At 32.0% G+C, this 13,085-nt stretch overlaps 2 protein-coding genes across 2 annotated transcripts in view; one reads left to right on the top strand and one right to left on the bottom strand.

Annotated features, from left to right (window-relative positions):
- Positions 1-8,746, bottom strand: part of LOC131948364 (inositol hexakisphosphate and diphosphoinositol-pentakisphosphate kinase 2) — a 53,295-nt gene extending 44,549 nt beyond the window's left edge. Inside the window, exon 1 of the mRNA XM_059309961.1 lies at positions 8,702-8,746. The gene's annotated coding sequence lies outside the window, so the exon portion shown is untranslated. The remainder of the gene's footprint in view (positions 1-8,701) is intronic.
- A 701-nt stretch (positions 8,747-9,447) lies between these two features.
- On the top strand, positions 9,448-13,049 carry LOC131948343 (glutathione S-transferase theta-3-like). Its single transcript, XM_059309920.1, has 4 exons — positions 9,448-9,673; positions 11,193-11,280; positions 11,605-11,758; positions 12,101-13,049. Exons 1-4 carry the CDS (start codon positions 9,562-9,564, stop codon positions 12,437-12,439), a joined length of 693 nt encoding a protein of 230 aa, XP_059165903.1. The 5' UTR covers positions 9,448-9,561; the 3' UTR covers positions 12,440-13,049.
- The last annotated feature ends 36 nt before the right edge of the window (positions 13,050-13,085 follow it).

The following is a 13,085-nucleotide window of genomic DNA, read 5'->3' as shown; positions in this document are numbered from 1 at the left end:
TAAATAAGTACTATATATTATAATATATTACACATATTTCTGGCAAATCTTCAAGTATTAGTAGTTACAGGACTATTATAAAAAAACTGTTATAAGGATTTATAAGGAGCCCGTGAACTCAATGTTTTAAGTGTCAATTTCAATAGTTATATGTAATCTGAGCAAGACAAGAATTGCATAGCTCAGCAATTGTATGATGATAGACAAAACTAGCATCATTTGTTAAATTTGACAACACCAGTCCTCAACCTTTACTTTCATTACTGCCTCGTTCCCTACATCCACCAACAACATATAAGGCCAATACCACAATGGATTTTTTTCCCCCCACCACTCAGAATACTGCATTTCTTAAAATGTACTAATAGGGTTAAAAGTTTAACTTTTAGATCAAGAAGGGATGATGGTATTGAAACAATGAAGCTGTTTCTTTAATAGTAAAAATAAATCATTTAAAAATGTATAATGCTATAGCATCTTATAGGAAATGTGTAATATCATTACATGATTGTCTCTAATGATCATGATAATTATTAATTTTTTTTCAGGCACAACACTATGTATCTATATGGCCTGACCTATTTAAATGAGATTGTTTATATTATTGTTTTCAGTTTATTTTTAACTCAATGCAACAAGGCCACCACTGTCTGAGGCCATACAAAGTATAAGTAACTGTCACAAAATATTAAAATAATAGCCTATTCTAGCCAGCACAAACTAAGCATGCGGAAGTAGGGAAAAATTTTTCTCTCTTCATTGCAATGTTTTCGATGTACTACAGTTCGCAGTAAATCCTCCCTAACCCTAAAAACCCACCTTAATGCCTCAACCTAACCCTATAAAACTCAACAAAGCTTTTATTTACAAAGAAGAATAGGAAAAAAGCTAAATAAAAAATCTGAGCCAATAGTATAGGATTGGAACCCATGCCACAAAAACAACCTGCCTGATGCACAACCACTTCAACCACACGAACAGAAAGTCATCACAACAGAAAAGTTGAATGTGATGTGCGAAGAATGATTGCGTATGGCCCATGCCCATACATATTTGTTCTGCCTAGCCCAGGGCCTTGAGGAGGCGTGGTGGTATGCAGTTTGCTCTGCAAAGCCACTTAATTAAATAATTAACTTCAGAGACAGACAAGACAGGAGCACACAACATTGCAGATAAAGAGGAAATTCCTGGAAATGGTGCTGGGTTAGGCACAGATTGCAAAAGGCACATGAAAACCCACAGGGAATGCAAAACAGGGTTACAAAGATGGAAATGGAGTCTTTTCCTAACTAAAGAAGACTGTGGTGACTGCAAAATACACATCTAGGGACTGGACAAAGAGGAAGATTGACAATTAAAGTCACTAAAATTATTTTATTATTTTTTAACGTACATGTATTGTTAAGCTACACTATAACCACAGAAAACTAAATCTAGAATAATCTAGATTATTCTAGATTAAAATCTAGATTTCTAGATTATCTAGATCTAGAAATCTAGTTATAATTAATTTTAAATTAGGCCTGGGATTAGGCCATATACTGCCAATAATCTATATATATAATTCTCTTCTTGGAGACGTTAGAAAACAAGCTGTAAACGCGCCTTGCAGTCCTCTCTCTTCCTCTCTAGGAAGTCTGGTGAGCTGTGGTTCACGCTAAATGTTTACAATCGTAGAGCCGGGTTTAGTGACGGCTATTAGGGGCAGATAATTTAGTTTGAAACGATTTTAAACTTAGGGGAGGTAGCTAAGAGGGGTTTGCTTTCACGGGGGGGGGGGGGGGTGTTAGGGGTTGGGGGAAAGGAGGAGGGGGGGGGGGGTTATCATCCTTAACGACTTACTGATAGTGTTTTAAAGTAAATATTAAATATTTCGAAGTGACCTATGGCTAGGGTTAGGGCTAGAATGAGGGTTAGGGGTAGGATTAGGGATAGCGGGTTAGGGATAGGATTAGGGCTATGGTTAGGGATAGGATTAGGCTTAGGGTTAGTGTTAGGGTTCTGCGGTTGTATACACACGCATGCGCAGTACCATCGACAACATCGGCGCGAAGGCAAGTCGTAGTTTCTCTCCATTGCGCATGCGTACCTTATTCCGGCTAGCATCGGCCTAAATATTTTCAGTGACAGCAGTGGTACTGTAGAATTCACAAATTATGAATAACTGAAAAGTAGAAAATAAAACAACTAAATAGCGGCGTATGATACGCCACGGGTGACTGACAGTTCTGATACAGAATCAGACATCACTTCAATGATCAATCAAACAAAATCATTTTATTTCATTTTAATTAGGGTTGTCGGCATCCGCCGAGTTCGCGGTAAAAACATGACCCGAAATCGCCCATTACTTTCTGATACCGGACCCACGAGATTTGGTTTTGCATACTAATAAGTTTTTAATTTATGGTAATTAATTAAGTTTAAAAGGTCATTTCCTAAGGTTAATTAAAAAGTAGAGTGGTTGTCCCTTAGTTTTAATGGCTTTGCGACCTGATTGAATGCTGTCTCTGCTTTGGTCTTCCCTCTGTATCAAGGTTAGTTTCAGATACGTTGGAATCTCGATTTTTTAAAAGATTCCTCTAGATGAGAGTAGATTACTGATCAGACATATCTTAAGTAATTGGAAATGAAATTTGTTTTTGGATATTTTGACTCCGACATTAGTTATACCCCTCCGAACGTAGTCACTGTATGTAGGTCACGCTGCCACCATTGTTATATTTTTTCATCCCCATCTTCCTGCCTTTAAGTTTGATCAACTAATAACAGCATTCTTATGGCATGTGCAAACAAATCTAATTTTTTATTTCAAAATATATTTACATACCCATCTTTAATTTTTTCAGCTCTAGTTCTAGTTTTGCAGAATATGTTTTTCCTAAAAATCCAATTTTGTCAGACTAGACTCTAGACTGACAAGAGTCAGACCTAGATCTAGGTTACCTGTCTGTTGCTATACACTAGCATTGTGCTAACTGTAATTTTAAGTATTCAAGTTCTACTTACCCTTAGATATAGTTATATGCTGAAAATCAGAATCCATACACAATTCACACATAAAAACATTGATCTGATAACTTCATTTCACTTATTACAAAATGGCTTTTATATGGACTCTACTTCACCTGCCCAAAATAACAAGGCAGTTATAGACACATTACAGTGTTCAAGTCATTTACTTTAGATTTCTGACTATGTAGTTCTTTCATTCACTGTATATATATAAAATATTGCTTTAGAAACATTTTCATATTTGCGCAGCAGTTTTATAACAAAATGGCTTAAAGATGGACTCTACTTCACCTGCTCAAAATAATGAGGCAATTATATGCACATAACAGTGTTCAAGTCATTTACTTTAGATTTCTAACTTTGTAGTTCTTTCATTTGCTGTATTTGTATAAAATATGGCTTTAGAAACATTTTCATATTTGCGCAGCACAGTTTTTTGGGGTTATGGGGGGAAGCCAACACAAAAATATAAGTTCTGTATTATTTTTATTAATTTCAACAGCATTTACAAGTTCTATATATCATTCTAGTTAAACTCTGCAAATATGAACAAAATACAACTGCAAGTAAAATAACTATGCTCAATTTATTCAGGTATATTATTAGCGTGTATTACGGCATCGTAATTTCTAAGGGCAACCATTTTGGAAATGGCGCTGACTTCCCTTTTCGCTTTTTGTCCCAGGCTTCCGTCACCGCCGCGCGTGAGTCTAAAAATAGACTAACGGCTTGTTCCAACCGGCATTTCGTTGACGCTCTCTGCCTTTCGGGTTTACTTGACATATTGGAAAATTTTTTGGCGGACGATATTTATTAATTTAGTTTTTCTTTCTTCGGAATATTGCTGTCAAAAATAGAGGTAATTTCATCACTTTTTTTCTATTTGAATTAGATTCCAGTTCTTTTTAAAATTTTGGTAGTTCGACAGAGTTTTGCAAATTTTCTTTAAATTAAGTCTGAAAACGGCTAATTTCCCACCAACAAGTCGTTTAAATGTACCTGCAAAGTCTGAATCGATAGCTTTGTAGCCGCCATTATTTTAAAAAGATTTTTAAAATATTGTATATTTAATAAGTTTTTTAAAAATAGCATTATTAAAAAAAACTATTTTACGAAAAAAAGTAATAAGGTTTAATAGTGTCATTAGGACTCATTAGGTAGATTTAGAATCTAGATCTAGTCTAGATCTAGAGATCTAGCTAGACTAGACCTAGAATTTCTAGAAATTTTAGATCCAGATTAGATCCAGATGATCGTCAAGCTAGACTCTAGACTAGATCTAGATTACTAGGAGAGGCTAGATCACTATCACTAGATCAAGAATCTAGATCTAGATCAATTTATGAAACCTAGAATCTCTAGATTTAATAATAGATCTAGATGATGTAGATTCTTTATTCTATACATATTCTATAGTATAGTACAATTAAGTATAATTTTATAAGCCTAATCTAAATTATTTTAGAAGATCTAGATCTAGATCTCTATTAAAAAATTAATCTAATTTTCTAGATATAGACTCTAGAATCTCTAATCTACTTTTTTTTTTCAGTCTGTGGTCTTGCAGCTCTTTGATAGAAATCTGAGTGAGAAATCATTCAGCCATCGGAATCACGGTTAGATCTTTCTGATAAGTGACAGTACTTTAAGTGATCATAATTATTTACCTAATTATTAATTATAGACTACTTTTGGTAATCCCTTAGTTTAGCGTCGGTTATTATTCCGGAATCGTATAGCAGTAAAAAACAGTAAAACAATGTCAAAGTCTGTCACACACTTCCGGAATTCACCGGAAGTACTGTAAACCATACTTTATTTGGCGTCATCTTTTATTTTTATACAGAATATTTAAAATTTGGATAGATTTATTTTTGTAAGCATTTTTACATTTTGTAATCATTTTTACTATTTTCGTAATCTAGATTTTTTAACTTGGCCTAGCAGCTAGATATCTAGCTAGATCTAGATCTAATTAATTAATGGTCGCAAATCCGCTGCAAGCCAAAAACATTAAATTTTTATTTATATTTATATTAATATATTTTTTTTTAGATCTACTAATTTAAATCTACTATTAGATCTATATTTATTCTTGTTTCCTTTTGTCGATTAAACTTAAAAAATTAAAACATTAATTTACTACAATCGACAGTCAATTTATTTATATTTCAATGGTCAAATAAACCATGGTTTACCGTAACTCTAGTTACCGAGACTCAACAAACATTACCCGATAATTTCCGACGCTAAACTAAGGGATTACCCTACTTTTAATTATAGATCTACCTATTTAGTGTTAAGTAATTAAATCTAGATCTAGTTCTAACTTACCTCTACTCTAAACTCTAAACAATAGTAACTTTTTACTAGACTCACAATTTTAAAAACAAATGGTTTTTTTGTGTGTGAAATAAACCTAGTAGGCCTAGTCTATTTATTTTAAAATAAACCTTATGCCTAGATATCTATATCTAAATTTTCCAAATGCATTTTCAGAAGTTCGAATGAGGAGATGGAGATGGCTGGGCCATGTCCTACGCATGAGCAAAATATGACTCCCCCAACATGGCACTGGAAAATGAAAGAGGGGAAGACCACTGGGAACATGGAGGAGAGAGATGGAAGAAGAAGTGCAAGCTGCTGGCAAGACTTGACATGAACTAAAGTGGCTCGCCCAGGACAGAGTGGAATGGCAGGGATTTGTTGCTGCCCTATACTCCACAGGGAGTGATGAGGATTAAGTAAGTAATTTGTAATAGACTACTAATGTAACAGACTTTTTTCTAACACTAATTGTTTATTTTAGTATACTAAGTCATGACTTGATTCATCAACTTACAGCTATAAAATACAGTTGCACAGAACTTCCTTTATAATTCATATTTTTCTACAATAAGTAAACTAAGAAAAGATACTAAATCATTGCAGAGAAAGCAGACACAGATCCAGTGTTGGAAGAGGAAGTATTTTATATAAAAGAAAAAAAAAAAAAACAGATGTCAAAGCAGGTGTTGGCTGGTGCAGAAACAGCATGAAAGGGTAAGTTATTGATGATTTCAAACATAAAATATGCTAAATTGCAGGTTAGGTTTCAAAGAACAACTGGACATCTTCAGCAAGAGAATTGAGAACCAAGATTGATAGTGTTAAATGGGAGATGGATTTGCTGACAATGACAGAGTATTGAAGGAGATAGATGATGCTTTAAGAGGAGAAAGGGTCAAGATCTCAGTAAAGAATGACATTGTTCATGCAGAGAATCTCAAACTGATTGAGGAGTTTGACTGGGTCATCGACACAAACCAGTTACAGCACAAAATAGACACAGACATTCAATCTCGAATAAAGCAGATGAAGAAAAAGTTGGAAGCTATGGAACGCAGAGATACTGAAAATTCCATCTATGATGTGTTGTCTGGATCGAATGTCTCAGTAAACCATCCCCTATTTTGTGGTGTTGACAGAAGCAGAAACCCTCTTTGTCAAGAATAGTGGGTGGTAAAGACCTGGTTGGTGTCCAGCTGACTGACAAGTGGGAGCTAGATGATCAGAAAGTGCATCGCTATTATGTGAGGATTATTAACAGAGTACTAGCTAAAAAGAACAAGTCTGTTGTCTACACTGTATGCTACTGGGCACCGGATGAGGATGAAGCTGAGGACTTTTGCCTACCTGCTGAATCACTAATAGCTGACTAGATTAGTAGTATCTCTGCTTTACATCCTAATCTGCTGTTAATCCTTGGACAGCATGATTATTAAAAATTTGAGCTTTAAAAAATAATTAATGTTTCATTTTAAATTTGCTTTGTTCCTTTGTTATATATTTTTATGTTTACAGTTACATGCAATGATTGCAATATTTATGTCTTTACAATATGTATATAATTTCTATTTTTTCAAAAGTGCACTAAATTTTTTGTTAAAAAATAAAGGTTGGTATGTAATGACATGGTATTATGTTTTTAATCTTTTTTTTTTTATATTTTACTTATGGTATTCTAATTTGATACACAGTATAGTGTAAACAAATCAAATAACTTTTTTTTTCTTTGCAGATTTTTGTATCTTTCCTGGACTGATGACTTTCATTCAACCTGATCATTTTTTAATTTGCATCAACTAAAACATGTTATATAAATCACTTTGTTGTACTCACACCTTAAACTTAAACCCATTATTACTTTGTTCTTTTCATTGATAATTGAAATTTATATGATTGCATCTAAATCTAATAAATAAATATTTTTTGGAAAGCAAACCATTTTGGTTCTTTTTATTTTTATCTTTTGTTTTAATTTGAAACCAGGTCTTGTATAAGAAATTATACTGGTGGATCTGTCAGAGTAACACCATGTTTGCACTTACCACATGAATACTATACATGTCTAGAAAAAAACAACTTGCAATGAGTAAGCCTTCATATACATGTTCTGATAAAATAAGCTTATGCTGAAGTTTTTTCTCTAGACTTGCGCAATTCACAGTGCAACAACAGTTATTGGAAGTAAGCAGTCAATAAATAAATATATTTATTAGACACCAAATTACATATTAAATGTTTAGAATGGATAAATAATCATAGTGAGAGATAATGGTTCCATTAATTAGTATCACTAGCTTAACTGATGAATTTTTATAACTTACTATAATGTGTTCAAGCAAGGTTAATAATATTGATAATCTATAGGCCTAACTATAAGAAGCAGCTGAATACCTTTGTAGAGGGCCTATATAAACTATATTATAACATTTTCACTATTTTAGACAATGGTATTGGTATGAAATTGTTGGTCATGTAGGGCCTTACACAAATGTTAAAATCTAATAATAAAAAAAAAATATTTTGCTACTACTACATGGTGGTAATTCAAGTTTTCAGTAGGCCTATGCCTAATAATTTATTCAAATATTAATAGGCCTAGCTGTGTATAGTAAATATAATTTTGATGTCTAACTCATAATAAAATACTACATTAACAATTTATAGTAAAATGACGAAAAGTCCGAAAATATAATTTGACGCGTATGACGTCATCAAGTTGTGTACTACCAATATCGGATACACTTTTTTTTTTAATGTAAGAGGAAAAATAATGGTGGCAGGTTAATCCAAATTTTTTATAAACACAAAAATTTTAAAATCGAAATAGGCTAAATAAACTTTTGCTAGACACACACAGAGTATAAAAAGTAGTTTCAGTAAAAAATTACGCGTCGATCGGTATCTTTTCCTCCCGAAAATAACGAATTTTTCAATTTTCGAAATACACGCTAATATTATGACTTGTCACAATTGGCCAATGCTAAAGCAAGGGGATTCCACCCCTCACAAAAAAATTCGCTAAAAAAAAACTATTTGAGCTAGACAAAAAATCTTTTTTGTTTTGTTTTCATATAGTTGAGCTCTACAAGAATATGTAACTTTTATTTTTATATGATGATTAGTGTTTTTTTACCTAAATCCCTATTTTAATCAATCAGATCTCTTCTTCATCTTTTACTTTTTTAGAACTTCAGGGCTCAGAGTGTTCAAATGGACTAAATTCTAGAATATTCTAAATCTATACGAGCATAGAATAAAAAGTAGATAGTTTATAACAGATCATGCAATCAGTAAAATACTATAGGATTAGTATGATTAGTAAGATATAGACCTAAAATGTGTAGTACATCAAGGTTACCCGAATAAATGACTCCATTTTGCATTGTTTATGTGTAAAGATTACAGCTGCCAGATAAAATTGACAAGAAGGCTGATAAATTATTTGGAGCGTTTTGTGCATGTAGCTGTTTGGGTTTCCACGAAATTTCGGTGATAAATGTTCGATTTTATGTATGCATTTTACTGCTACCGCAATATCTCAAAACACGTTTCTAATTTCAAAAGCGTGTAAAATTGTTAGGCCCTAATAAAAAAGCAACAAATAAAATTGCGATGAAAGTGGGGTGAAGGGAGGGTGGGGGGATGAGGGCTTAAATAATTAAGTATGATTAGTATGAATACAGAATAGCCTGATATTTTGCTTACATTATATTAAAATATTAGAGTAGAGATCTACTTGTTTTCTTTTTAATTAAAAGTTATGCGAGGTTTAATTAAACAATAAAATAATACATAATAAAACGGTGTTAACTCTTCATCTTACCTCGACTATATTCTAATATATATGCAATCGTTAATAGATAGCCTAATAAATATTAATAAATAGCTTAAAAGTAAAAGATCTATCCTGATAAAAGAGACATAAGATGTGACTACTTCGAAAAGAGTCGATTAATATATTCAACTACTAGGATAATGTTAACAACGACAAAAAAAATATGTTTTAAAATCAGAAATTCAACATTTAACTGGCAAATAAACTTTCTAACTTCAGAAAACAAAAAGCTTATCTGTAACCTTTGAACCATAACATATTATTATTCGCCTCGATTCTAGTACTGTGGTGTTCACATTACAACCCGAATCTACAGTACACACTACACACACACGTTTTAATTGTTATTTTATATTTTTGGATTAGCTTTGTAAAAATTGTAAATGCCACTTCGCTACTATTTCGATCTTCTATCGCAGCCGTCCAGAGCAGTTTATATGTTTTTGCGTATGAACAATGTCCCATTTGAGAGTAAACCTGTTGCGCTCAGAAAAGGTACACACTACACACACAGTACACTCAACTGTACACAGTGCACACACCACTGTAGTCTGTAGACCACACCCACACTCAGTGTAACAGTAACACTAACAGTCAAACAGTGTTACGAGTGTACTGTGTGCACTCAGTACACACTCGTTACTAAGTACTAACTTACTAGATCTATTACTAGTACAATTTATACTACTATCTAATATCTATATATATAAATCTATATATATAATTCTCTTCTGGGAGCCGTTAGAAAACAAGCGCCTCATTGCAGTCCCCTCTCTTTCTCTCTATCACTATCACCCCCACCCCACCCCCACATTGTCTGGTGAGCTGTAGTCAAACCAAATCTTTACAAAGCTAAATGTTTACAAATCGTAGAGCCGGGTTTCTATTAGGGGCAGATAATTTAGTTCGATTTTAAACTTACAGGAGGTAACTAAGAAATAACTAAGAGGAGGCTGCTTTCACGGGGGGGGGGGGGGGGGGGGTCGGGGTTAGGGGAAAGGGGGGGGTTAGTGTTTTAAAGCAAATATTTTCAGTGGCAGCATTGGTACTGTCGAATTCACAAATTATGAATTAGTGAAAAGTAGAGAATAAAACAACTAAATAGCGGCGTATGATACGCTGCGGGTCGGCTCGTTATATATAATTCTCTTCTGGGAGACACTAGAAAACAAGCTGTAAACGCGCTCCCTACCACCCCCACCCCTACATGGTCTGGTGAGCTGTGGTTCACTCTAAATGTTTACAAACAGATCCGGGTTTAGTGACAACTAATTAGGGGCAGATAATTTAGTTTGAAATGATTTTAAGTGTAGGGGGGGTAACTAAGTGGAGTTTACTTAAACGGGGGGGGGGGGGGGGGAGGAGGGGGGGTTATCGTCCTTAACAAGCTACTTATGGTGTTTTAAAGAAATATTTTCAGTTGCAGCGTTGGTAGTGTCGAATTCACAAACTATGAATAACTGAAAAGTAGAAAAAACAACAACTAAATAGAGGCGTATGATATGCCGCGGGTCGGCTCGTATACTATAATACAACTATATAGCATTATATAATATATAATAATATTATAATTATATATATATTAATATAGTAATTTATTATATAGGCCCTATTTATTATTTATATATTATATATACATATATTATATAATATTTAATAAAGTATAGGCCTACTCACTCTTCTTAGATCAAAGCAATTCATATAATACTCTATGATTAATTTTAAATTTAATAATGATTATTAAATTAACATATAGGCCCCCCCTCACTAGGCCTAATTAATTAGGCCTAATTATAATATTATTTAAATAAACTATAAAAAAATGAAATAACTGTAAATTAAAAAGAATGAGGTTAATGCAAAAAAATAAATAAAAATAACAGTTATTTTTATAAAAAAATCTTATTTAAATCGTTGACACATATTTATTATTATATATTATATAGCCTATAGATTATAGATCTATTATTCAAATACAATTCTGTTATTATCAATCTAATTATAATTTATGCAGGTGAACATTACAGTGATGAATATAAGAAGATGAACCCATTTTCTTTAGTGCCTGCTGTTGATGATGATGGATTTCGATTAACAGAAAGGTTGTAATTATATAATCAAAGTAAAAACACTAAATCAATTGATAAAGTAATGTTATAGGCCTAATGAATTTTTTTTCTAAATAATTTGAGCTAATATGAGTTATCATATTCTTAGTCATTAGTACTAGGATGTAAATAAAATAAACTAGTGATTCGGACCTCATGATCCCTGGAGCAAAGTGAATCTATTTCATGTAATTTGAAATACAATTCACTAGGCTGGTAAATATTTAAAATCCTGAATATGATTGTCATAGCTGGAATTTTAAAATGCTTCTAAACTAGAATCTACAATGGTCATATGTTTTGATGAATTCATTTCAGTATTGCTATTTTGAAGTATGTGATTCGCAAATATGATCTTGGTGATCATTGGTTCCCTCAGTATAATTTAAAAAAACAAGCAAGAGTTGAAGAGTACCTTCACTGGCAGCATTTCAACACTAGAGGTCTATGTGCACAACTCTTTCAACAATTGGTATTCTTTTTTTTTTTTACAATTCTGTAAGGCTATACTGTTTTTGAAACAGGTTCTCATAACGTTTAAGTTTCTTATAAAGACTGAATAATAATAGAAATATTGTATAAAATATTATGAAATATTTATATACAGACATTCAGTCATCTCTATACATATAAACATAATTATATATATATATATATATATATATATATATATATATATATATATATATATATATATATATATATATATATATATATATATATATATATATATATATATATATATATATATACATTTTATTTTTTAATTTAAAACAAATATTTACTTTAAAAATATTGTGTTTCATGTCCGCAGCTTATTATACCTAAAGCCACTGGAAAACCAATTAATCAGCAGGAAGTTGAAAAATACAGGGATAAAATAAAAGTTATGGTTTCACAGTTGGAGTCTTATTTTTTGAAAAATCAATCTTATTTAGGTGGTGGAAGTGATTTATCTATTGCTGATCTTTTTGGTGTTTGCGAGTTAATGCAATTGTATGCCTGTCATGAGCACCATTTGTATGAAGAATCCCCAATTGTAAAATCTTGGATGGAAAAAGTAAAAAAAGAAACAAATCCATACTTTGATGAAGCACATAAAATGGTTTATAGGACTCATGATGTTTATAAGCAAGTTACTTCAAAGCTCTAATTTATCGAAAGTTTTGTAATATATTTTTTTTGCAAATAAAGGCAGGGCGTTTGTTCTACATTTGAGGAGATTATAGTGGGTGTATAAACTACTTCTATTTTCTATTGGTTTAGTTTTTATCAATGCTAGTCATTTGCATTAACTGATCTGGTGAATAAAATGTTTGTTTCACACCACAACTATTTTTCATTGTAATTACACTACATATACTAAATTTTTGTTATAAAATTCCTATAAAAATATTTATTTAAGAATAATTACCTCAAGTAGTGCTAGTTATTTTTTTAAAATTTAAACATTTATTAATTTTTTTTGTTGGATCAATCTCATTTTCTTGCTCTGCTAGCTTGAACTGATTCAGCCACTGATGAGGGTTAGGGTTCAAAACCTTTTCCGTTGTTACGATTTGTGATTTTATAATGTTAATTTATATAAATGTTTTTACATTGTTCTTAAAGTTGTAGTTTGTTAGTGTTGCCAATGACTATTTTACTCAGATTTGCTTGTGTTTTTATGATCTTACATTTTAATCTTCAATTTTGTATCACACTACTATACAGAAAAAGAATTGTATATTCCTATTACTGAATAATAAATCATGATGTTTTGTCGTTTGTATTTCTAGTGTTTTGATAGTTGCTAATTA

The sequence above is a fragment of the Physella acuta genome, unplaced genomic scaffold, assembly GCF_028476545.2.
Source record: "Physella acuta isolate Inbredline_101_S28 unplaced genomic scaffold, ASM2847654v3 ptg000641l, whole genome shotgun sequence".
Lineage (NCBI taxonomy): Eukaryota > Metazoa > Mollusca > Gastropoda > Physidae > Physella > Physella acuta.
The sequence above is the reverse complement of the archived record's forward strand: the minus strand, read 5'-3'. Positions and strand labels throughout refer to the sequence as shown.

Excerpts from the sequence above, each read along its gene's own strand:
- LOC131948343 (XM_059309920.1), top strand. The coding sequence starts at position 9,562 with ATGCCACTTCGCTACTATTTCGATCTTCTATCGCAGCCGTCCAGAGCA. Across the intron at positions 11,281-11,604 it reads GGATTTCGATTAACAGAAAG|TATTGCTATTTTGAAGTATG; the intron begins GTTGTAATTATA and ends AATTCATTTCAG. Across the intron at positions 11,759-12,100 it reads CACAACTCTTTCAACAATTG|CTTATTATACCTAAAGCCAC; the intron begins GTATTCTTTTTT and ends TCATGTCCGCAG.